Below are 27,156 nucleotides of genomic sequence, written 5' to 3' on the forward strand. Positions count from 1 at the left end.
ATATGAGAAAGGAACATGGAAATGGGATTAAGGTAAATAGCTCCTATGTGAAACTAGGCCAAATGGGCTCCTCAGGCACTGAAACTTCTCTGATTCTGTGCAAATGGCATTGAAACATGCTGTCATTTCACTTGCCTGTAACATGGCTGAAGATAATACAAGGCTGTACCAGCTTCTGCCCTTCCAAGCAAAATGAAATTACCAAAAACTTTCTCATTACCAAACTATTCCGGCAGAAATGACCATATTGCAATAGGTCCTAGCAGTTGTAACTTTACCGAGTTCTGCTGCTGCTCCTGTGGATGGTGGGCATTTGTTTTCAATGTGTCTATTCTGTAGAGAGTTGGACAACGTGTTTCTCCTCCATTTGTTTTAAGTTATGGAAAAGGTTTAGTGTAACCTCCAGTTAGACTAAATTGTTTTAAACGAGAAGGTAATTAAACTGCGTGGGGAAGGCACAGATCTGCTGGGGCCAGCAAAGATTTATTGCCTGCTATTAGAATGTGAAGATCAAGTTCTTGCTTAATTTAATGTCATGCTACAGAAAATAATCATGGTAATTGTGTGCGTCAGAAGCTGAATTGCCAGAGGTGTCGGTGCATTTGGCATCCAGTCAATTCAATCCCTGGAAATTAATTGGAATGCAAGTGAATCAGCTTTTCACCATATATTACTGACTTGGATGCAGGATCAGAGAGTTGAATATCCAAGTTTGCAGATGACGCTAAATTAGGCACAGTAAGCTGTGCGAGTCAGGAAGTTACAAAGGGACATAGACAATCTTAAGTGAGTGGGCGAAACTATGGCAGATGGAATTCAATGTGGGGAAGTGTGAGGTTATCCACTTTGGATCTGAGAAAGACAAATCTGAATATTTTCTTAATGGTGAGAGACTAGAAACTGTGGAGAACAAAGGGATTTGGGTGCCTGTGTACACAAATCACGAAAATCTAGTGCACAGGAACAAAAAGTAGTCAAAAAGGCTAATGGAATGTTGGCCTTTATCTCCAGGGGGTTGGAAACAAAAGAGAGGACGTGATGCTTCAGTTGCACAGAGCCTTGGTCAGACCCCATCTGCGTTCAGTTTTGAGCACCACACCTCAAGAAAAATATATTGGTCTTGGAAGAGGTTCAGTGCAGATTTGCCAGAATTATGCAATGTCTTAATGGGTTAAATTATAAGCACGGGTTGCATAAATGTGACTTGCATTTCCTTGAATTTAGATGGTTGAGGGGTGATCTAATCGAAGTCTTTAAAATGATAACGGGATTCGATAGGGTAAATACAGAGAAACTATTTCATCTGGTGCAGGCATCCAGAACAAGAAGACATAATAAAATTAGAGCTAGGCCATTTAGGAGTGAAATCAGGAAGCACATTTTCACTGAAATGGTAGTAGAAATCTGGAACTCGCTGTCCCAAAAGGCTGTGAATGGTAGGTCAACTGAAATTTTCAAGACTGAGATTGATAGATACTTGTTGGTTGAGGTATCAAGGGATATGGATCAAAGACAGGTAAATGAAGTTGAGATACAGATCAGCCATGATGTAATTGAATGACTGAATAGGCTCGAGAGGCAGAATGGCCTACTCAAGTTCCTGTGAATCTTTTCCAGCATTTATGCAAGGGAGAAGTATATTTTTAAGATACTGTGAAAAGTGTAGATGTCCTAGAGACCAGCTAAATGGAACACAATGGTCTTTTCTATTCCTGAGTTCTGATTATGGTCTTGATCTTAAAAGCACCCAGATATATCTTGATTTTTTTTTTATTAGCCATTTTGATTAAACTGACTGCTTCCATGTTACAGTTAACCTCGGAGGACTGTTGCTTCAGGCTTTGTTGGAGTATTGGCCAAGAACACACATCATTCCTATGGATGAAGATGAAAATGAAATGAATATGGGTCAGTATTTCATATCAAAATTGGTCATGTTAAGGGCAGATTAATGTAGAATTTGTTCAAAAATTGAAGAAATTGATATCTTATACCTCTGTCCTATCTTAGGTGATGGCAAAATATTATACAACTATGGCAACTTGAGATTAAAAGATGATATTACAATTGGAAGCAGATTAATGCAGGATAGAAAAAAAGAACTTGCGTTTACATAGTTTAAGTGAATGAGACTATAATACAGTTCACAGGGATAGAGCACATGCTTTTGCGGTGTCAAACAACAGTAACTGCTTGCATCTCACATAGTGCACCTCGCACGCAAGAAGACATCTTAAAATACTTCACTCCAAGGAGGAAGAGAGCACTGGCGATGAGCAGGAGGGGGAAACAGGGATAACGGAGACGGTTAGTGATGGGACAGAAAGCACGCTGGAAGGGTTTGAGCTTGAGCAAGATTTTGAAAGCAGTTAAGATCCAAATGTAAAGGAGGAGCTGATACATAACCCTTCCTTCAAAAGTAGAAATGGGAGCAAAAAAACTAACAAAGAAGCAAATACTTTACTTTTTGTTCCTTGTGTTCTTAACTCAATGGCTAATAGTCCAAGTTGATAAATGGAAGCTCTTTTTTCACTTCTTGTAGATCGATCTGGTATTCTGTAGTTGTGCTTAGCTATGTGATTTCTACCAGTGATTATTTCCTTTCTTGGGTTGCTTTTCACAGGTTGCCAATAGCAGCCTTGCATGGAGTTTCAGTGAAGGGCAGAAACCAGTACGTTACATTGGCCTAGAATTTGCTGTCAAAATAGCAGTGAGGTTAATGGCGCTCACCGTTATTTATGCGCGAATCGCACAGCAACGTCAGGCGTGGGACAGATGCGCTGTTAAACACGGAAATCTGGAAGTTGCTGTGCGAGTTGCACCGCTCCGCCGTTAGCTCCACGAAAGCGGCATCTCGCTGTCAGGCTCACCATTGAAATGCATTGAACGACGTGAAGTTTCTGTACTTGCATGGTAGATAGGGACTAAACTCGCCATAGAAAGTTAGGGCTGGCCCTTTTCAGACTATGTACCCTTTTTAATGGTGTGATAAGTGTTAATTACTGCCAAACAACCTCTCTGACACTGGAAGTTAACTATTACAAATGTGGAGTCTCATTCCTTCAGGTTTTAATTATTGGAGATTTTTTTAAAATTAAAATTAAACATTTTGTTATTACTTTTACATTCTGTCTCTTATTTTTTCTCTCACTCAATCCAATCTTTCTTTCCCTCTCTTTATTTCTCTTTCCCAACCTGATCTGACATTGAATTCACTATTCCTACTTACACTTCCTGGTTCGGACTCTGCTGTTCATTTCACTGTCCTTCAATCTGATTGGTTAAGGAAATACCCATTTGGTTGCCCGTTCACACAGATCCCAGATGCCCTGTAGAGGGCGCCGAGCCCTTTCATAAGAACATTAGAAATAGGAGCAGGAGTAGGCCATATGGCCCCTCGAGCCTGCTCCGCCGCTCAATCAGATCAAGGCTGATCTTCAACCCCAACTCCACTTTCCTGCCCAATCCCCATACCCCTTGATTCCAAAAATCTATCGATCTCAGCCTTGAAAATATTCAATGACTGAGCATCCACAGCCCTCTGGGGTAGAGAATTCCAAAGATTCACAACCCTCTGAGTGAAGAAATTCCTCCTCATCTCAGTCCTAAATGGCCGACCCCTTATCCTGAGACTATGCCCCTTTCCATCTCGCACTCCCAGCAACTTCCAGTGTAAGAACTCACGGAAATTAAACCGGCAATGGCAAGTCTTAACTAACAGCGGGCACAGTTCATTGATCAGCTGCAGCAAATTCTCGCTCGTTATGTTAAAGTTATCTGTTCAGCCATGATCTAATTGAATGGCGGAACAGGCTCGAGGAACTGAATGGCCTATTCCTGTTCCTATGTTTTGAGTGGAGTTGAGTTTTATAAAATTGCCTGAGCATTAGGAACAAATAGGTTCTTTCTGACTGAATGCTATGCGTTCAAACTTGATTGTCCTTGTAAGGTGCTCTTAGCATGTGATGTCAGTGGCATTAATGAATCTGGGCACCAATTTTTCAAAGCTGAAAAGGCGTATATGGCTCGAACAGCAACATAAAACGCAAAGAGTAGTGATATTAGACTCTGCTGTACAATACCAAAGATTGAGTGCAGTAAAGGAAATGACCAACAAACTCTATTTAGTAATATGTTACAGTTGTCATCCCCTTTGTTATAGTTCTCTATAAAGATCTTAAATGTTTAAAACTGGGGAGGGTAGAACTTCTAATCAGCTAAGTTCATGTGCAAAAGCTTAACGCTCTCGTACTACATTCCTGCGTACATTACTTTTTCACAGGTATTAAGTCAGTTGTCTGAGCACGTTGGCGTTCTTGGCTGATCCGAAGTTCTGACTTGGGCTGTTTGATTATACTATACTGGAGTTGAAAGGCTTGTATGATTGAGACACAATGACGTCAGACTAAATACGAAAGTGTTATAGATCGTTTATTTCTTATCGGCAGAGGTTGTTGAATTCGCTTAGGCTGTTGAATTGTCTCATCAAGCATGATTTTTGTTTAAATGGTGATGAACTATGTCAATTGCCTCCAAATAAATGGTGACGCTACGGGAACCCATATGGATCCCAGCTATGCCTGCCTTTTTGTGGGATACGTGGAACATTCCATGTTCCAGTCCTACTCGGGTCCCCTCCTCCACCTTTTTTTTCCCCCGGTACATTGATGACTCTATCCGTGCCATTTCCTGCTGTCTCCCTGAATGGGACAATTTCATCAACTTTGCTTCTAATTTCCACCCTTCCCTCGCTTTCACATGGTCCGTCTCTGACTCTTCCCTTCCCTTCCTCGACTTCAGTATTTCCATTTCTGGGAATAGGCTGTCAACCAACATCTACTATAAGCCCACCAATTCCCACAACTACCTCAATTACACTTCCTCCCACCCTGCTTCGTGTAAGGACTGTATTCCCTTCTCCCAGTTTCTCTGTCTCCGTCGCATCTGTTCTGATGATGCCACCTTCCACACCAGTGTTTCCGATATGTCTTCCTTTTTCTTCAACCAAGGATTCCCCTCCACTCTAGTTGACAGGGCCCTCGACCGTATCTGTCCCATTTCCTGTACTCCCACCCTCACCCCTTCCCCTCCCTCCCAGAACCATGATAACGGTCCCCCTTGTCCTCACCTTCCATCCCACCAGCTCCATATTCAACATATCCTCTGCCACCTCCCGCGCAGTGCCACCATCAAACACATCTTCCCTTCCCCTCCCCTCCCAGCATTCTGAAGAGACCGCTCTGTCCGATCCACTCTGATCCACACTTCCATCACCCCCAACGCCCGCTGTCCTTCCCACGCCATCTTCCCGTGCGAACGTAGGAGATGCTACACCTGCCCTTTCACCTCCTCCCTTCCCACCGTCCAGGACCGTAAACACTCCTTCCAGGTGAAGCAGCGATTTACTTGTACTTTCAATTTGGTATACTGTATTCACTACTATGATGCCATCCCCTCTACACTGGGGAGACCAAACGCAGATTGGCTGATCACTTTGCTGAACACCTCCGCTCAGTCCGCAAGCGTGACTCTGACCTACAACACTGGCATCTACCCGACAATGTGGAAAATTGCCCAGGTATGTCCTGTCCACAAAAAGCAGGACAAATCCAATCCGGCCATTTACCACCCCATCAGTCTACTCTCAATCATCAGCAAAGTGATGGAAGGTGTCGTCAACAGTGCTATCAAGCGGCACTTACTCACCAATAACCTACTCACCGATGCTCAGTTTGGGTTCCGCCAAGACCACTCGGCTCCAGACCTCATTACAGCCTTGGTCCAAACATGGACAAAAGAGCTGAATTCCAGAGGTGAGGAGAGAGTGACTGCCCTTGACATCAAGGCAGCATTTGACCAAGTGTGGCACCAAGGAGCACTAGTAAAATTGAAGTCAATGGGAATCGGGGAAAACTCTCCAGTGACTGGAGTCATACCTAACACAAACGAAGATGGTAGTGGTTGTTGGAGGCCAACCATCTCAGCCCCAGGGCATTGCTGCAGGAATTCCTCAGGGCAGTGTCCTAGGCCTAACCATCTTCAGCTCCTTCATCAATAACCTTCCCTCCATCATAAGGTCAGAAATGGGGATGTTCGCTGATGATTGCACAGTGTTCAGTTCCATTCGCAACCCCTCAGATAATGAAGCAGTCCGTGCCCGCATGCAGCAAGACCTGGACAACACCCAGGCTTGGGTTCATAAGTGGCAAGTAACATTCGCGCCAGGCAATGACTTCTCCAACAAGAGAGGGTCTAACCACCTCCCCATGACATTCAATGGCATTACCATCGCCGATTCCCCCACCATCAACATCCCAGGGGTCATCATTGACCAGAAACTTAACTGGACCAGCCATATAAATACTGTGGTTACAAGAGCAGGTCAGAGGCTGGGTATTCTGCGGCGAGAGACTCACCTCCTGACTCCCCAAAGCCTTTCCACCATCTACAAGGCACAAGTCAGGAGTGTGATGGAATACTCTCCACTTGCCTGGATGAGTCCAGCTCCAACAACACTCAAGAAGCTCGACACCATCCAGGACAAAACAGCCCGCTTGATTGGCACCCCATCCACCAGCCTAAACATTCACTCCCTTCACCACCAGCGCACAGTGGCTGCAGTGTGTACCATCCACAGGATGCACTGCAGCAACTCGCCAAGGCTTCTTCGACAGCACCTCCCAAACCTGCGACCTCTGCCACCTAGAAGGACAAGAGCAGCAGGCACATGGGAACAACACCACCTGCACGTTCCCCTCCAAGTCACACACCATCCCGACTTGGAAATATTTCGCTGTTCCTTCATCGTCGCTGGGTCAAAATCCTGGAACTCCCTTCCTAACAGCACTGTGGGAGAACCTTCGCGGACTGCAGCGGTTCAAGAAGGCGGCTCACCACCACCTTCTCGAGGGCAATTAGGGATGGGCAATAAATGCCGGCCTTGCCAGCGACGCTCACATCCCATGAGCAAATTTTAAAAACCTGCCAGTCACTTGCCATTTTAATTCTCCGTCCCGCTCCCACTCTGACCTCTCTGTCCTTGGCCTCTTACACTGTTCCAATGAAGCTCAACGGAAGCTCGAGGAACAGCACCTCATCTTTCGTTTAGGCACTTTACAACCTTCCAGACTCAACACTGATTTCAGTGACTTCATATCATAACCACTGCTCCCATTTTTTCAGATAGCAAGTGCTGGTAATGGCTCTGCTGTTGCCATTTATAGCTCCTCTAGACCCAGCTTTTGTTTTTTTTACTTGTCCCTTTACCATCCCCTTTACCTTGCACCATCATTCCTTTTGTCATTTAATCACTCCTGCCCTCCACCCTATCAGAGACCTTCTCTTTTGTTCTTTCCTCTCTTTTCCCCCCCCCCCCCCCCGCCCCCCACCACCTCTACTTGCAAAACTGCTAAATCTTCAACTTCTTTCAGTTCTGATGAAAGGTCTTCGACCTGAAACCTTAACTGTTTCTTTCTCCACAGCATCGCTTCTCGGCCTTTTGGCTAAGATCAAGTGGTCAAGTGGGGGAAGGCAACCATTTGGAGCCTTCCTGCCATTGTATGCCGGGGGGATGCAGTCAGGGAGAAATCCCCTCGGGCAGAGTGTAGAGCTTTGGCTTGTAGAGCTTTGACTTGATGTAATGTCACTGCAAGGAATCTGGAATGAATCTGTAAGGCAATAAGGCACCCCAGAGTGTCAGGAAAAAAAAAGTTTCTTTCTCCACAGATGCTGCCTGACTTGCTGAGTATTTCCAGCATTTTCTGTTTTTTTTCAGATTTCCAGCATCCGCAGTATTTTGCTTTTGATTTTTGTCAATTTAAAGGTTGATTTTTCTAGAGCAAAAATTAGATTTTTTTTTTTGTTTCAGTTAATGGTGAGCAAGAGAACCGAATACAGAAAGGCAATGGGTATTTCCAAGTGCCACCACACACTCCAGTCATATTTGGCGAGGCAGGGGGTCGCACTCTCTTCAGGTATTGTATAACACCGTATATTCTAAGTTTCCTGTGGCCAGTAGCAAAATAAACTTTACAGGGGTTTCAATGTGTGTCTTTAGGAACTAGGTTGCCTGAGCTGTGGATCTGAGCTCCACTAACTTAATTTAGACTGGGGAATCAAACCTGGGAAACCTACATTGCAACTGCTAAAAGGAATTAAACATTAATTCTGGCAGTGAAAGTGGAGAGGAATGAACTAATCTTGGTTTATACCACAGATTCAAGTCCACCTACGGTACCTCTTTTTTTTCTTATTCCCCAAATTCTTGAATATTCCATTTTCAAAGCTGTGGTCAACATCTTTTTTCCCCCCCCCCCCCACCCTTCTATCTTTTCACTACCCCTCTTCCTAAATCAAACAGCAAAGACAGTAGCATTTTATTAAATTCTTCTTTGCAGGCTTTTGTGTCGGGATGCAGGGGGTGAAACCGAATCCATGCTTCTGAATGAAACTGTGCCTCAATGGGTTATCGACATCACTGTGGACGTAAGTAACTTTATCTGATTCGGGTCTCCCACCAGCACAGAAACGTTCTTGACATCTCAGAACTTCGAATAAGTGTGCAGCATATTTATTTGATCTTCAAAATTGTTGCACTACAATGCATTGTTTAGTGATGCCTTATTAAATTAGCGGTGAGCAGCTAAAAGTGATTTCTTCCAAAATTCAGCAGAGTTCAGTAGCAGTACCGCTGAGGACATGACAAGAAATTGGAGCCCAGAATCTGCATGAAGGTTCCCTTGGGTTGTATAACAGTAAACGCTATTATTGTGGGTGTGAGATGATTTTTTTTTTTGTGTGTGTGTGTGTGTGGACAAGAACAAAAAAAATTCACATCACAGCATATAAAAGATAGTGAGCATCCTGTTAAAAACACACAAATTTTCAGGATTATTAACAGGCTCCGGTGGGGGTGGGGGGGGGTCGGGCTTTTTGCAAAATTGCTGGTTCCATGGCGACCCACGGCCTTGGTACCCGTGGCTATTTCTTCGTGCTAGGCTATCAACTGTGGAGGGCATCACAACCAATCTAGAGCCTGTCCGTGACTGAGGTTTGCGTGTATTCTGGGAGGGGTTACTGGATAGCGATCAGAACCAGCAATACTAGCTGGCTTGTTTGGTTTTTTTTTAAGCTTTTCCTAGCCCCCACGGGTGCTGAGGCAAGTTGCACTGCTCCAGGTGCTGCTTAAGCTGAGCTCCACTTGCTTAACGTAGACTGCGGAATCAAACCTGGGATCATTTTCGTCTGTATGGTTCAATGCATTTGACCGCTTGGCATCTGGAGGGGCAGGAGAGCGCTCACTATTACCATTGGCTGCTAAATTCCATCTTTTTTTAAACTACCGTCCCATGGTATTTCAACCTTTCATGAACCGTTTGACGAGATCGACTGTCATCATCGCAAACTTCAATTAGGTCACCTCGGAATCTCTTTTGCAAGGAGATTAAACCCAATTTTTTTTTAAAACCTTTCCTAGTTCCTTGTGTCTCTGGTACCTGGCATCATTCTGGTTCCTTGCCTCTGTTCCCTCTCAAAGGCAATTACATCCTTCCTAGATAGATTAGATAACCAGAACTGTGTACAGTTCTGGTCTTGTGCAGCCTCTTTTGACTTGCTTTTTCCCCCCCACCCCCCTTAATTAAAAAAAAAACTGTTGTCTGAGATGTTTTTATTTTCCAGTTTAAAAATGGAATGATGCAGAAGCTCTTACACAGCAGCCAAAATAATAAGATGGAAAATTTGGTTGTGCTGATTCTGAATGGGAATCCTCAACAATAGAAGAACGCTACTTTTTAAACACACACAGTTCAATAAATAATTCCTACAGGATGCCTGACTTTTTTTTCCCCTTTAGTTTCTTGGTCCAGATTTTCTTGTGACTGTGGTGGCTCTGGCCTCTCTGCACTGCTCTTATTTTTTTGCTCTTCCTTTGCAGAAAAACATGCCCAAATTCAACAAAATCCCGTTCTACCTCCAGCCTCATTCTTCTTCAGGAGCAAAGACGCTTAAGAAGTAAGTAGACCTAATTAAAGGGCTCTCCAGAACGATACTCATTTCCCTAAGCAGATAATTTGCCCCCGCTACAGAGATGAGAACAACGACCTCTTTTTCTTCATCTTTGGATCTTTTGTTGTTTGTACTTCAATTAAAATAGAGAAAATGCAAATGAAGGTTTAAAACTGTTGGGTTCGTGCAGTGAGCATTGTGTTTAAGGTATCAAAGGGAGACATTTTGTAAAGTAATACTGTACTGATTGCAAATCTGGTGTTATAAAGATCTGCTGTTCTTGGTCCTAATTTATTTAATCTTTCAGTGTGTAATGTGACTATTTTAAAGTGATTGAGAAACTGGTTACAAAAGATTACTGTTAGCATAACTGAAATGTTTCCTTTGAAAGTGTTTCTGGGGACCCAAAAAATGTCGACGTGCTTTGCGTTGCTCTGTTGCTACTCTGGCCTGATATCAGCAGGCAGTTCAGGCAAATCAGTGTCTTTTAAAAAAAAACCTGGCAATCAGTGTCATGAAGCCGTACTGCATCCTTGGTTAGAAAGGACTGTCTGGAATGAGAACTGGCCACCAGGCATGCTCCACCCAGAGTCCATGGATGACCATTCTCTCATGGGCTCTATTCCCCATCGCACTAACTTTCTTCCCTGAGCACTGTCTAAAAATAAAGTCAGACAATGTTATTAATATCTCTCTAATTCTCAATCACCCCTGTAAAGACCTGTATGATTGTGGAGTTTGTGTATCTCTGATGTTTATAAAACCTGTTTCTTTCACTAAACGTCACTGCCTGGTGGCTGTGCTGGTAGTACATGATGTTTGTGCAAGTCACAAGTGCTGTAAAAGTTAGAAAGCGAGAGGTAAAGAAAAGCTTATTAAACCTATTATACATCCGTAGCCATTCACCTGTATGATTGAAAATGTGTCTGAAGACAAATCCAGCAGCCCAATTGCCAAGCACAGTGTCGTAGATTGAAAGTCCCCGTTCTCAGCCAGGCTATCTGGAGGAGGCAAAGTGCTTCTCCCGAAGGAGGAAGGGCGAGACAAGCTCTACTGATCTTCCATCTCTATTAGTGACTGCTGTCACCAGTTAATATCCAATTGTACTAGTCCAGTTTTGACTACTTCAGCCTCGAGGGGCTGAATGGCCTACTTCTGTTCCTATGTTCAGCATATGCTATTGCAGTCTGCTTTAATTTATAAAAAAACCTTTGCTGCCCTGCAAAAGGGGAGCATAGGAGCGGGAGCAGGCCACTCGGCTCGTTGAACCTGCTTCGCTGTTTTGTTAGCTGTGTTAGCTCTTTGTTTAATCCCAATTGCCCGCTTTTTCTAATACCACTTCCTTCCCAAGTAAATACCCATCATTCTTTTAAACATCTCAGTTGGTCCTGTACCCATGGCTGCCTGGGCCAGAATTTGTCACATTCCCACAGCCCTTTTTGTGAGAATTTTATTTTTCTGGATTCACTCTCATATAAATTACATTTTTTTAAAAATGTTATTCTTGAGGATGGGGACGTCGCTGGTAAGACCACATTTATTGCCCAACCTTAGTTGCCCTGAGAAGGCAGCGGTGGGCCTTCTCCTTGAACTACCAGTTGTTTTACAACTGAGTGGCTTGCTAGGGCACATCAGATGGGATTAAGAGTCAATCATGTATAAGTTAAATCCATGTAAAAGGCTCATAACAGCCAATGAATATTTTTATTCAGATATATCTGCAGCTGTTCCAGGTAAACTTAAACTGCTAATTCTGATTCCAGCGACCCAAAGCAACTCGTATGCACTCCTGTGCTATAACATTTCTCGTGTAAATTTAATACTGATCCCAAGAACAAAATGTTCTCAATAATCTGGTCCTTCATGCTGAGCTCACAAAATACAGGCAGTGCTTTGCCAAATTCCACCTAGAAAGAGCAGCAGCAGTTTAGAAATACAATCGCGTTTATGTCTGTTTTTCTTTTGATTTGAATTTCTGAACCATTGGTGAAGCAGGCCTTAGTTCAGGATCTGAGAACTGATCAGTTTAATCTGAAAGCTTCTAATAATTCCGATTTGAAGTATAAACCTTTGGCCAACTTGATTCTGTATTTCTGTACAGCAACGTGGCCTCTAGCCGGAGTGTTTTATTTGTTCTCTGGATGTGAGCCACGCTGGCAAGGCCTCATTTATTGCCCATCCCTAGCTGCCCAGAATCTGCTTCCACTGCCACCACTGTGTGTCGTAAGCAAGAGTGACTGAGGGGTGAATGTTTTTTGCATTGTTGTAAATAAATATTGTTCCATATCTCATTTGATACCACAAATCAATATGGCTGTTAAGCACTCTACAGCTCTTAGGACATAAATGCGAGTTTAAAAAAAAAACTTGATGAAATAAAAACAAAATACTGGAATGGCAGCAGATCCCTCAGCATCTGAAAGAAAACGGTGGGCTAAAGTTTTGGGTGGGGTCTGTTGTTGGGGTGGGGGCCTAAAGTATTAAATGTTCTTTCTCCTTTAGATACTGACAGATCTGTGAATTTAGGGTTTTGTTTTTAATTTGATTTCCAGCACCCGTGACCTTTTCGTCGCTTCACTTGTTTTATTAATAAGTTAAGTTCTACCACCAGCAGCATTCAGAGCAGCACTTTGCAGCTGCGCTTACTGACTCTCCAACTCTTAACCGTTTTCCAGAGATCGTTTGTCGGCCAGTGACATGCTACAGGTTCGAAAGGTGATGGAGCACGTTTACGAGAAGATAATCAACCTGGACAACGAATCGCAAACGACAAGCTCCTCAAACAATGAGAAACCCGGAGAGCAGGACAAAGAAGAAGATATTGCTGTGCTGGCGGAGGAGAAGATTGAACTACTTTGTCAAGATCAGGTTAGCTTGATCCCTAATCTGTGCCCTGTTAGTTAGTCTCAGCCAAGGCAATAGTTGGGGTGCTACAAGGTATCAGCCATGGCTCAGTTGGTAGCACTCTCGCCTTCGAGTCAGGCGGCCATGGATTCAAGCAGCACTTAAGAGACTTGAGCACATGATCTAGGCTGATACTACAGTGCAGTAATGAGGGAGTGCTGCACTGTTGGAGGTACAGTCTTTCGGATGAGACATTAAACTGAAACCCCGTCTGCCCCCTTGGGTGGATGCAAGAGATCCCATGGCACTATTTTGAAGAGCAGGGGAGTTCTCTCGCTGTCCTGATCAATATTAATGTCATCCAATACCTAAATCAGATTATCATTTATTTCATTGCTGTTTGTGGGACCTTTCTGTGTGCAAATTGGCTGCCACGTTTCCTACATTACAATAGTGACAGCATTTCAAAAGTACTTAATTGGCTGTAAAGCACTTTGGGACATCGTGAAAGGCGCTGTATAAATGCAAGTTCTTTTCTTACATTTGACTTCCAGGCCCCTTGCACTAGAAAGGAGGGAAAAAATGATCTTGGGTTCCTGTTCCTCGTCGGTGACCCCTGCTGGGAAATACATGCATGTTGACATTAGATGAAGAAACAGGCTGGGTTGTGATATTCTTTCCTCCTCCCCCTTCTATGGCAGCATTCACTGAGCACATAGATGAAGAATGACCATTTCAACATGGCGCTGGGGGGAATGTCTCTTGACACTCTGCTAAAGTTCGAGCTGAGGCACATTATTGGGGCAGAGTTGAGGGAGCTTTACTCTGCATCTGATCCTGGGAGTGCTCGATCTTGACATGGTGTACTTGAAATGGGAAATTTTTCCATTCTCCAATTGCTAACATCCCTCAACTTAACCAGCACAAAACTCACAACTTGCTGCTCCTTGGCAATTTCCAGGTTGCATCTTGAACCTGATAACTGGAGGCACTTCAGCAGCTTGTTCTCCAGTCTGACTGTACTTGGAACGTTGTGTCCTATAGAGAAAGATGGTTGGCTCATATTGTATCTGTCACTGTACCTGCCTGGAGATAGCAGAGACAGTCAGAATGTAGACAGTAGTGAGATTATCACACCCAAAGGGTGATCTGAAAAGGGTGGTATATACCTTTTTTTAAAAACGAAACAGATCATAAAGTTATTCCTCACTTCTTTTAAAGTGGTATAATGTATATGAATAATTGTACTTCATATTTTGCTTGTTTTCTGTGTAGTCTTGATGCTGAATTATAACCTGATGTTGCACAGTCCGAGTGACTGATCACAGTATTATGATTTTGAGAACTGTGATTTAAAGAAAAAATAGTTTGGTTATATCTCAAAATTGGCACATGGTCCTATGGCTGTACTTTTATCGGATCTGGACAACAGGGTATCTATTGTACCGTACCATAGGAACAGGAGTAGGCCATTCAGCCCCTCGTGCCTGCTCCGCCATTTGATAAGATCATGGCTGATCTGTGATCTAACTCCATATACCTGCCTTTGGCCCATATCCCTTAATACCTTTGGTTGCCAAAAAGCTATCTATCTCTGATTTAAATTTAGCAATTGAGCTAGTATCAATTGCCATTTGTGGAAGAGAGTTCCAAACTTCTACCACCCTTTGTGTATAGAAATGTTTTCTAATCTCGCTCCTGAAAGGTCTGGCTCTAATTTTTAGACTGTGCCCCCAACTCCTAGAATCCCCAACCAGCGGAAATAGTTTCTCTCTATCCACCCTATCTGTTCCCCTTAACATCTTATAAACTTCGATCAGATCACTCCTTAACCTTCGAAACTCTAGAGAATACAACCCCAATTTGTGTAATCTCTCCTCGTAACTTAACCCTTGAAGTCCGGGTAATGTCAGCTTTTTCTTATTTGTTCTTGGGATGGGACTTGGGTGGGTAATTTGGGACTGACACAGTGCAGTACAGAGAGAATGCTGAGTTGTCAAAAAGGTGCTGTCCTATCTGCCTGCTTCTGTGGATCAGATGGAAATTAAAGATCCCTGAGCCCTATTGGTGGAAAGGAGGCCAATATTCCTCTATCAATCACCGAAAAACTGATCACTTGCTGTTAGTGGGATGTTGGCACGGAATGGTTGCCATGTTTGCTCACATTAGTGTTTACACGTGGAGAGTAATTCATCGTGTGAAGTGCTTTGAGATGTTTCTTTTGCAAGGGTGCTACATAAAAGCAGTACTATTATTTCCTCATAAGAGGTTGAGTGTGTACAATGAATGACTGAAAACCACAGGTGATTCTACGTTGATCATCTTGCCCTGTGCTTGTGATTTACTTGGTGATTTTAATTGTGTTGTAGCATCGTCAAATGTTTTGATTCTCAACACCTCCTTTCAAACCTAACTACAGGTGCTTGATCCAAACATGGACCTGCGGACAGTGAAGCATTTCATCTGGAAGAGTGGAGGGGACCTGACGCTTCATTATCGACAGAAGTCGACGTGATGTCTAATCAAGAACGACAGAGAGCTCGACTCCCAGAAGCCAATAGTTTAATTGTGAACTTTCCTCTCCGCGCCTAATTTCATTTCCTGTACTGGGTGAAAAGAGTAGTAACAGTGCCCCACGCACCGCTCTGTGTTAGACCCAGCTCGCTGATCGATTTAATCCAGTATGGAGAAAGTGTCAAACTATATGGAAAATTCTAATGCTATATAATATAGGAAGATTGCAGAATGTAAATTGAATTTAATCCCAGTGCACTGTCTTAATTTGAATGGGCAGGGCACAGATTATTGTAGATTTATATTGTGGCGGGGAATACACTGTGCAGTGTACAAAGCATAGATAAATGATCCAGGTAATGGACATAACCGCCTCCTCCAGTAGGTGTCCTTTATTTGTTTCTAACTCACTGTCGCCTTCTACCCAGACAGGTCTCCTGCATGGGCACCACGCTAGCTGCTGCAGTCACCTTACTACACGTGATCCGTCACTGCGAAGTGCTGTGTTTCCATACATTCCAGAATTTTCTTTTAGATGGCACTTAAATGTCGACAGATCTTGTTGGCTCATTTGGGAAATGGGGCGGGCGACCGGAAATCGTAAGGGAATGTGCAAAGAGCAGATTCATTGCTAGTGTTGAAACCGAACGGTGTCCCCAGGTACCGGTTCCATGCGTTTATTATTTGTTGAATCGTACCCCAGATTGTCTGTTCTCACTATTTTAAACTAACTTAGTGATGCTACGTTTGTCAGTTAATCTAGCAGAAGAGAGATGCATCAGAGGGGACCTTGTAGAGATACTTTAATGGGAAAGAGAACAATATCTGGGTAGCAGGACAAGAGGGCTCAAGTTCAGGGTTATGGGGGCAAGTTCAAGACAGATGGAAGGAAGTATTTCTTTACATGGAGAATGATCACCAGCTGGGATGGGTTGTCAGAGAGTGATTGAAGCCAGGATAATAGAAATGGCAGGATGCTATAACAGGAGAATGGTAGGATTGATATGCTAAAAGAATGAAATCAAATGGGCTGAAGAGCCACCTTGATTCAAATCCTATCTTGAGAAGCTTGTTGTAAATAAGATACTTTTTTATTCAGCCGACTATTAAATGACACGATTTTTTTTAACACTTTTTGTTTTAAAAAGCTTTCGAGACTTTGTAGTTGATTACAAAACTTTTTTTTTGGATGCTACAGATCCAGAGTTGAAACATTAAGGCTTGAATAAAGTAATATTTAAACCAATGTGGTACTTTCAATCTAATACACTGTAAATACACAGAACAGGCAGGATACCCTTGGAGCTGTTAGTGATGTCTTGTACCCAAACCTCAGTTCATGTTTTATATTGTAAATTTTAGCTGTTGGGTGCAGCCGATGAATCATAAAACTTTCCAATTTGCGAAATCAGGTTGCACGTTTTCTAAATTAATGTAAAACTAAAGGACAGTTAATTCTGCAGAGGCAGGTTATTGCCATTTTTGAGCATTGATCCATTTTGTGCCCGTCGGATCTTGCTGTCGTCTCCCTCTACCCGTTGAGCTGTGCAGACCAGCTCATTTCTGTATTGAAACAAAGAGTTATGTGCACTTGTAGAAATGGCAATCGAGGCTCTTCACATTTCTTGTACCAGAGTACCTCGTAAAGAAACATCTAACCCTGAAATTAAAGAAAGCGAAATCATCGCGAATATATCCGAGACAGCAAAAGACCTTTGATACAAAAGGGCTGGTTGAGAATTGACTCTCCTGAGCTGTCATTTTGTTTCTTCCACAAGGATGCAGTGTTGCATAGGAATGTGGGAAAGCTGCTCTCGCATCAGTCTTGTAGGGGTCCTTGCACTTTTGGTTCTTGACCTGCAGAGCTTGCACACCCAACAGTAAACTTAACGGATTTGCTAAGGTCTACCACCTCGGAGGGGCCTTTTTTTTTGCTGGGTGTTCAGAGCGACTGGTCTGGGTTGCCGCTGGGTGCACAAGACTTGCCTGTCACTAACCTGCTGCGCTGGCCCTCCTTTAAGGTCGATGTGAAAGCAGCTTGAGGCTCTGGGCGAGTCTCACCGGTGTAGAGAGCCTTTCCCGGTTTTACTGTTTCTTTGTGCCTCTGCTTGTTGGAGAACCAACAGCCGTGGCTCAGTGAGTAGCGCACTCGCCTTTGAGTCAGAAGGCCATGGGTTCAAGTCCCACTCCAGAGGCTTGAGCACAAAATCTACACTGACACTCCAGTGCGGTGCTGAGGGAGGGCTGCACTGTCGGAGGTGCCGTCCTTCAGATGAGACATTAAACCCGAGGCTCCGTCTGCCCTCTCAGATGGGCGTAAAAGATCCCATTGCATTATTTCGAAGAAGAGCTGGGGAGTTCTCCCCAGTCCAACATTTATCCCTCAACCAACATCACTAAAAACACATTATATAAGAATATCACATTGCTCTTTGTGGGACCTTACTGTGTGCAAATTGGTTGCCGCGTTTCCTATATCAGTCACTACGCTTCAAAAGCACTTAATTGGCTGTAAAGCGCTTTGGGATGTCCGGGGGTGAAAGGCGCTATATAAATGCAAGTCTTTCTTTCAATACAAAGAGACACTTGTTTTCCACACCTTTTTGTTTTCTGGACCTCCAAAAAGTTGGATCCCAGATGTGAAACACGGGATGTTTGGGTTCATATCCTTTTATAATATGCTGTTCCACCACTGGAAGGAGTACTGTACCACACTCCTGCTTCTGTTGGCACACTGGATGTAAAAATGCCTTTAGTTCCCATATTCTGCTTGGTGTGTCAGTGTTGAAACTGCCAGTTGTTATCTGTTCAGCTACTAGGAACCTTTTAATTTCAAGTTGTTTTAAATATTGAGCACCATTTAGCATATACCCTGGAGTGACTTAATTTAGCAATGAAGAACTTCCCAATTCCAATTGTAACATCCAGGGTACCAGAGATTGAGCCTTGAGTGTTTCACAGAACAGTCCCATGAATGAGGCTGTTCAGCCACGTGGCCAGTTTTCTTTTACACCCTTTCCGTCTCGTAATATTTACTTTATACTGGAATAGAGCTTGTGTGTTTCTGCTCAGTGTGACGTGCAGAACAGCACTTTTTTGGATGTGGTGTCGCTAGCAAGACCGGCATTTATTGTCCCTCCCTATTTGCCCTTGAGAAGGTGGTGGTGAGCCTCCTTCTTGAACTGCTGCAATCCATGTGGTGAAGGTTCTCCCATGGTGCTGTTAGGTAGGGAATTCTAAGATTTTGACCCAGCGACGATGTAGGAACGGCGATATATTTCCAAGTCGGGATGGTGGGGGACTTGGAGGTGATGGTGTTCCCATGCACTTGCTGCCCTTCTAGGTGGTGGAGGCTGTGGGTTTGGGAGATGCTGTCGAGAAGGATGGTTTAGATTATCGACGGCGGATGGTTTAGATTATCGACAAAGGATGCTTAAAGTTAAGATTAAAATTCTGAAACATCACTGTTCCGGATTCAGGAAGTATAACATTGTTTGACGTTACTGCCTGAAAGGGTGGTAGAGGCAGAAACCCTCAACTCATTTAAAAAGTACTTGGATGTGCACTTGAAGTGCCGTAACCTACAAGGCTATGGACCAAGTGCTGGAAAGTGTGATTAAGCTGGATAGCTCTTTATCGGCCAGCATGGACACGATGGGACGAATGGCCTCCTTCTGTGCCGTAACTGTCTATGATTCTGATTTTTCGATGAAGTGCAACATGTAATAATCTCTCCTAAAATCTTCCGTCTCCTGTGTTACCAGGGCAATAAAGGACCCCTGACAGTGCAGGAGAGTCAATTCTCACCTGCCTTTTGGGTCAAAGGGCCTTCTGCTGTCCCAGGAATACCTTATTTGCAGTAAAGGAGCAGCGGGATCCCGAAGCGCGATGATTTTGGGTTCTCTCAGACACAGTTCCTGATGGACACAAGTCCACAGCACAAAACTGGCAATCTCAGTCGGAGAAGCCATCAGAATGGTAGGTTTGTGACTTTTTTAAAAAAAAACTTAGACTAGTGTAATACTGGGTACATTTCCTGAAGTTGGGAGCTTGAGGCAAAGTACAAAGAGCTTTACTCTGCATTCATCCCGTGCTGTACCTGACCTATGAGTGTTTAATGCTGACACTTAAGTGCAAAAGATGTAAACGTGTTCCATTTCCCAGGTATTTTGAGAGCACTTTTTAAAAAAAAAAATCACCAAATATGTTGTGATTCTTTTACCAACAATTGCTAATTTTACATCTTTGTTAATCTGTTTTTTAAATTAATTTCAAGCAGAATTGGGCTAGAGGCAGCATTTTGAATCTAGGCCACCTATGCAGGCTGCAGCTGCACACTCCCTGCCTACCTGCAAACTGACCCAGTTTCACAGCAGGTAGGACAGTGACCAGATGTATTAAGTTTGTTGTTGCATTTGTCACTGGGCTTGATTTCCGTGCGGAGATGGAGGAGGAAGGCAGCATTACGATTCATTTTAAATTATTTGTTTTAATTAAGAATTCCAGCTTGACACTTAACTAATGTAACTTAGGCCCGTTACAGTGTATTTTACTGGAGCCTGCCATGCTTGACAGTGGGGGAAAAAGAGTTTGGCAAGTCTTGCTTTACTTGTTCAGTTTTCAGTAATAACTACTCCACCTGCTGTTTGCCACTATTACAATCCCGTCCGTGAGAGCTGAGAGCAGTTTTGTTATTGACATTTTCAAGTAATTGTCAGGAGATTAAAATGAAAAAACGTTGAGTGCTGGGAGCCCTGAACTTAAAGCAGAAAATGCTGGCAATACACCGCAATTAAATCACTGTCAGCATCTGAAAGGAAAAGGATGGATCACAGTTTGGGGCAGGGCCCTTTTATCAGAACTGGCCTGTACTAATCAGGATTTCCACCTCAAACATTAACCTGTTTCTTTCTCCCCCCCCCCCCCCCCCCCCCCCTCCTTTCTTCAGGTGCTTACTGTGACCTGTGAATTTCCTGCTTTTATTCTAAGTAACAAAAGAAACTATTATGATTGGGCAACTACAATTACAGATGTAATAACTCAAAATGCTGCCAATCTCAGCATCTGACAGGTTAGGGTAGAGACCCTTGAGAACTGAATCGCTACCCAAATCAATTATCCGTGATTATTATTATTTTCCAGACACTTATGGGTCTTCTATATGTATTTCCAGAATTTTGTTTAACTTCAGATTTGCGGTTTTTATTTTAACCTCCCCCTCCCCTTACCAACGGTTGTATGTTTTTTCTCCCCGTAAAACTAGTACTGGTGAGGTACAATCTATTAGAGTGCTTGGCAGAGACTTGCACTATTGACTGTGGTCGTCATATTTATTACCAGTACCTATTCACGCAATGAATCATCTCCCAACGACCATCTGTAGATGTTAATTTAGTGAAACGCTAGTATAATTTGGTTTTTGCACATCCTCCTCCGGGGACTATTTGGTTCAAATGGGATCAGCCAAAAATAATTGTTAAAAGTCCATTTGCTTTGCCATGTTGCTGTATTTCATCCATGCTGCAGTGTTATCTCGTGTAATGCAAGCCCTTTTCAGCGTACTGCTGCATTTGCCCATATGTGGCACTCTTCGTCCTCCTCCTCCTTCACCTTCCCGCCAGCCTTGCATTGCATCGCTGGCCAATTAACTGGGCTCATCAAAGCGGACTGATCAAAAGCACATTTAATTGGAAGCCTGGCAAAATGGTGCAATGCCAGAAGAGTGACATGTGCAAATTTCCACAACGTGTTAAATAAATAACTTTTGTTTAAAATGTTTTAAGACTTCTGAATTTGATGGATATTTTTACTGTTTAGTGTGCGTGTTTTTTCTTTGGTGGGGGGAGAAAGGGACGTGGTTCTCGAGCTGATAAAATTGAAAGGTGCTCTTCTCGCAACAATACAAATTTACAAAAAAAATTACATTACAGAAAGAAAAGCCATATAAGTCAAGGATCTGGTTTCCCTTTAGGTGTGGTGAGGTAGGATCACAAAGAAGAGCAGTCTGACCTGTCTAGCCTCATTTTTGGATTATTTATAGGCTCAGAACCCACATCAAGGGGAAGATTATTTTTGCCGTACTAAATTTTATCACAGAAGCTGTGCATCACCTTATACATTTCCTGGTATGACCAAAGTTCAGCCGCAGTCTAAACTGTGCATCTCGATGTAATGACGTTTCCTTCCACAGATTTAATATCTAAACAATCGATCACTTACAGGGCTTTTTTTTTCTGTTGGAATGGGTAGCCGTCGGTAATGTGGTTCCATTATGAGTGAAGCACACTCACCACTTGGAAGGTTGTGGGTTCAAGCCTGTTCCACTTCCGAGTGCATAAAATGGACTGGCACTCCAAGCTCGAGCTTGAGCATAAACGCCGGCATAGACCAGTTGGGCCGAATGGCATGTTTCTGTGCTGTTTACTCTATGTAACTCCAGCATAGTACTGAGGGAGTGCTGTATCGTCAGAGATCCTTTACAAGAGATGTTAAACCAAGACCTCAGAGTCCATAGCCATTTGAAGAAAAGCAAGGCATTCTCCTAGTTTTCCTGGCCAACAGGTTGGCAGGTCATTCTTATTGCTGTTGATGGGATTTTGCTTTGTGCAAAATAGCTGCTGTTTGCCAATGTAACCATCCCTGTAGTTCGAAGCAATTTATTGTACCTGAACTATTTAGCGTCAGAGGTGTGATAAGGTGCTATATAAATGCAAGCCAGTTTGCAAGTGGTAAAATTTTTGGTCTCCATAGAAAATGGCCGGAATTGTGCCCCCCCCCCCAAAAAAAAACATTGGTTAAAAATCCCAGAATTCCATGTAAAAACAACACTTATTTAGTCTCTGTAAATCTGTGGCCCTGATTATAGAGGATAGCAGCCCCATGACCATACAAAATCAACGGGCAGAAAAAGACCAGCTGGTCTATAAAGCCTGCCCCCGCCCCCCCCCCCCCCCCCCCCAACAGAGTTGTGATGCCTGGAGTATCAGGATTAGGCCCCCATTCCCTCCAGCACATATACCCACCTGCCCAACGTCAATCACATAATCTCTGGCCAACTGGAAAAATAAATCCCTTCAGTATATTATAGGCATGACCACAGTTTTTACCATTTTGTTGTAGAGGGACAGAACTGCAGAATGCTATCCCCAAAACACCGCTTGTAATAAGTTGCTGGAAACCTCTAGTCCTGATTATGGGTACTAGATCCAGGATTTTGTTTTTCAATTTCTTGGCTCATGTCACAAATAGATTATGCATACAATTCTTTCGTCTATTACTATGCTTTGGTTTGTGACATTCCTGGCTTTAGCAGCACCTGCAAAATATTAATTTGGTTCAAAAACCAGTCTATATGAAGAGGTTGAATGGTAATTGATGAACTTGACATTATAGACTTTGAAGTAAAAAAGCAATTTTTTTTTTATTATTAACATACTATCTTGCCTGGTATGTATTAGATCAGTGATGCTTGTTACTATGGGTCACAATCCAAAAGTTGGCCCCTGGAAGAATTTTCTTGGGAAACGAACTTTGCAAATTCTATATTGCCCCATATAGAAAGGCAGTAGCTCATCTTCATGTAGTTGGTACCTGGTAGACTGAATGCTATTAAATTCACATTGACAAGAACATCATGTTGAGCACTTGACTGCGGTTGCATGAAGTTAATTCAAAAAGAAATTAAATGGCACTCACCAGAAGCAGAAAATTCCTTACACTCTTTGCTTTGTTAAATAGACGTACAATATGGAATGTACTTGTTTCAGCTTCCCGTTTATAGGAAAGAAGGCCACCTTCGTGTTTTTTGCTTCAGTGTTCTGGCTCCTGAAAGTTTAAACCCTTGAAACCAGAACGGCATCTTAATTGTTAATGTAGAACAAGCGGACAGAAGTGCAAACTAGTTAAAGGCAGATTAGGACTGATGTGAGGAAGTTCTTCACGCATTGAGCAACACATGAAATGGAACTCCAGGTCACTGGAGATTGGGAAGAAGTCCTAATCCAGGTAGTTATGGGAGTCTGTAGAAACCCCATTGCCAGAGATAGACAAGTCCAGGAAGAGATCTGATGAGTCAGATAGAGTATGTGAAGGTGGGGGGGTGGGTGGAAACTGGAAGCAAAGTTAATGAAATTCTGAAGATCAGAGGAGGAAGTAACACTAACAGTCATCAATGTAATGAAGGAAGAGGTGAGCGAGGGAGCCCGAGTAGGATTTGAATAGTGTTTTTAAATCCTAGATAAAGATGGGGGCATAGCTGGTACTATAACAAGGGGACATAGATTCAAGGTAAAAGGCGGGAGGTTTAGAGGGGATTTGAGAAAGAACTTTTTCACCCAGAGGGTGGTTGGAGTCTGGAACTCACTGCCTGAAAGGGTTGTGGAAGCAGGAACCCTCACAACATTCAAGAAGCATTTGGATGAGCACTTGAAATGCCATAGCATACAAGGCTACGGACCAAATGCTGGAATATGGGATTAGAGTAGACAGGGCTGATGGCCGGCGCGGACACGATGGGCCGAAGGGCCTCTATCCGTGCTGTATAACTCTATGACTCTATCACTCTATGTGGTACATTACTACCAACTATGGTCTGACAAGTACATAACCTCTGAAGACTTAGAATGCTGGGATTTATAGACAGAACAGTAGAATACTATCAGCTTTTTTAATTGCTTCACCAGACATTTAGTGATGAGCCTACTATTAAGAAATTAAAGGTCAGAGCAAGAAAAAGTCTTTTAGCTCATCAGGCCTGCTTCATAACAACATAAGAAATAGGACCAGGCGTAGGCCATATGGCCACTTGAGCCTGCTCCGCCATTCAATCAGATCATGGCTGATCTTCGACCTCAACTCCACTTTCCCACCCAATCCCCATATCCCTTGATTCCCCTACAGTCCAAAAATCTATCTATTTCAGCCTTGAATATACTCAACATCCACAGCCCCCTGGGGTAGAGAATTCTAAAGATTCACAACCCTGGAGTGAAGAAATTCCTCCTCATCTCAGTCTTAAATGGCCGACCCCTTCTCCTGAGACTATGCCCCCTAGTTCTAGACTCTCCAGCCAGGGGAAACAACCTCTCAGCATCTACCCTGTCAAGCCCCCTCAGAATCTTGTACGTTTCAATGAGATCACCTCTCATTCTTCTAAACTTCAGAGAATATAGTCCCATTCTACTCAATCTCCTCTCATAGGACAACCCTCATCCCAGGAATCAATCTAGTGAACCTTCGTTGCACCGCCTCGAAGGCAAGTATATCCTTCCTTAGATAAGGAGACCAAAACTGTACACAGTACTCCAGGTGAGGTCTCACCAAAGCTGTTTACAATTGTAGTAAGACTTCCTTACTCTTGTACTCCAACCCCCTCCAATAAAGGCCAATATGCTATTGGCTTTCCTAATTGCTTGCTGTACCTGCATGCTAACTGTGTTTCTTGTACAAGGACATCCAAATCTCTCAACACCAACATTTAATAGTTTCTCACCATTTAAAAAATATTCTGTTTTCTATTCTTTATTATACTCCATCTGCCACCTTCTTGCCCACTCACATAACCTGTCTTCATCCCTTTGCAGACTGTGTCCTCCTCACAGCTTACTTTCCCACCTAGCTTTGTATCGTCAGCAAACGGTCCCTGCAACTAAGTTATTAATATAGATTGTAAATAGCTGAGGCCCGAGCACTGATCCTTGCAGCACTCCACTAGTTGTAGCCTGCCAACCTGAAAATAACCCGTTTATCCCTACTCTGTTTTCTGTCTGTTAACCAATCCTCTATCCATGCTAATATATTACCCCAACCCCATGAGCCCTTGAGTAACAACCTTTTTTGTGGCACCTTTTGAAAATCTAAATATACTACATCCACTGGTTCCCCTTTACCCCTTTACTGCTAGTTACATCCTCAAAAAACTAACAGATTTGTCAAACACGATTTCCCTTTCATAAAACCGTGTTGACTCTGCCAAATCATATTATGATTTTCTAAGTTCCCTGTTACCAATTCTTTAATAATGGATTCCAGCATTTTCCTGACAACTGATGTCAGGCTAATTGGCCTGTAGTTCCCTGTTTTCTCTCTTCCCTCCTTTCTTGAACAGCAGGGTTACAGTTCCTACCTTCCAATCCGCTGGGACCGTTCTAGAATCTAGAACCCCAGGATTTAGGCCATCAGGTCCGGGGATTTATTGGCTTTTAGTCCCATTAATTTCTCAAGTACTTTTTCTCTAGTGATATTAATTATTTTAAGTTCCTCACTCTCATTAGCTCCTTGGTTCCCTGCTATTTCTGATATGTTTTTTGTGTCTTCTGCTGTGAAGATAGATACCAAATATTTGTTTAACATCTCTGCCTTTTCCTGATTCCCCATTATAATTTCTCCTGTCTCAGCCTCTCAGGGACCAACGTTTACTTTTGCTACTCTCTTCCTTTTTACATACTTGCAGAAGCTCTTACAATCCATTTTTATATTTCTTGCTAGTTTACTTTCATATTCTATTTTCTCCCTTTGTATCAATTTTTTGGTCATCCTTAGCTGGTTTCTAATCCTCAGGCCTACTACTCTTTGCAACATTATAGGCCAATTCTTTTAATCTAATACTATCCTTAACTTCTTTAGTTAGCCACAGAAGGATCACTTTTCCCGTGGAGTTTTTATTTCTCAATGGAATGTTTTTGTTGAGAATATTGAAATATTTCTTTAAATGTTTGCCATTGCTTATCTACCGTCATACCTGCTCCAGGGGATCCTTTACTGTGAGATTACTAATTAACCCTGTCCCGTTACACAGTACAAGATCTAAAATAGCCTGTTCCCTGGTTGGTTTCATGATGTTTTGTTCTGGGAAACTGTCTCAAATACATTCCATGAACTCATCCTCCAGACTACCTTTGCCAATTTGATTTGTCCAGTCTATATGAAGATTAAAGTCCCCCACGATTATTGCATTACCTTGTTACAAGCTCCTCATTTCTTGATGAATACTATGTCCAATGCTATAGCTACTGTTTGGTGGGAGTAATTTATAGGCCCCCTGTGTTTTCTGTCCCATGTTATTTCTTATTTCCACTCATACTGATCCTACTTCCTTATCCTCTGAGCTAAGATCCTTTCTCACCACTGTCCTTATGTCATCCTTTATTATCAGGGCTACCGCCCCCCCGACCCCTGCTTTTCCATTCTGCCTGTCTTTTTTAAAAGTCGAGTACCTTTAAATATTTAGTTCCCAACCTTGATCACTTTGCAACCATGTCTCTGTAATGGTTATTAGATCAAACCCATTTATCTCTATTTGCACCACTAATTCGTCTATCTTGTTACAAATGCTCCGTGCATTCAGATAAAGTGCCTTTAATTTTAACTTTTTACCATTTTTCCCTGCCTTGACCTTATTCGCAGATGCACTATTACCGTTAAACTTTCTGTCCCTTCCCGCCTCAGTCTGCTTATCTTCACCCAAATCGCTACACTGCTCTGTTCTCTTGCTTTCTAAATTTCCCCTCACCTGACCCCCACCCCCCCACTTTTAGTTTAAAGCCCTATCTACAGCCCTAGTTATTCGATTCGCCAGGACACTGGCACCAGCCTGGTTTAAGTGGAGCCCGTCATCTAGACCCCGTGTGTGATTATTCTTCATGGATTTCCCCACCACCACCAAAACACCACCACCTGCTGACCTGTTACTTTAAGGAGCACTTACTTACTCATTCTCCCATGGGAGGGGAAAAGAACAGCAGTGCTGTTAATATCTTCATAATCCTCAATACTCTTAACCCCCAATACTGCTCC

General features: G+C 43.0%; 1 protein-coding gene across 1 annotated transcript in view; it reads left to right on the top strand.

The window, feature by feature from the left end:
* LOC137299309 (WD repeat-containing protein 48) overlaps positions 1-21,139 on the top strand; it is a 129,078-nt gene extending 107,939 nt beyond the window's left edge. The window contains exons 14-19 of the mRNA XM_067967965.1: positions 1,813-1,908; positions 7,868-7,973; positions 8,397-8,484; positions 9,935-10,011; positions 12,681-12,873; positions 15,269-21,139. Of these exons, the coding sequence (XP_067824066.1) occupies positions 1,813-1,908; positions 7,868-7,973; positions 8,397-8,484; positions 9,935-10,011; positions 12,681-12,873; positions 15,269-15,364 (656 nt within the window). The 3' untranslated portion in view covers positions 15,365-21,139. The remainder of the gene's footprint in view (positions 1-1,812; positions 1,909-7,867; positions 7,974-8,396; positions 8,485-9,934; positions 10,012-12,680; positions 12,874-15,268) is intronic.
* Positions 21,140-27,156: the final 6,017 nt, after the last annotated feature.

Source organism: Heptranchias perlo, chromosome 2, assembly GCF_035084215.1.
Source record: "Heptranchias perlo isolate sHepPer1 chromosome 2, sHepPer1.hap1, whole genome shotgun sequence".
NCBI classification, from domain to species: domain Eukaryota; kingdom Metazoa; phylum Chordata; class Chondrichthyes; order Hexanchiformes; family Hexanchidae; genus Heptranchias; species Heptranchias perlo.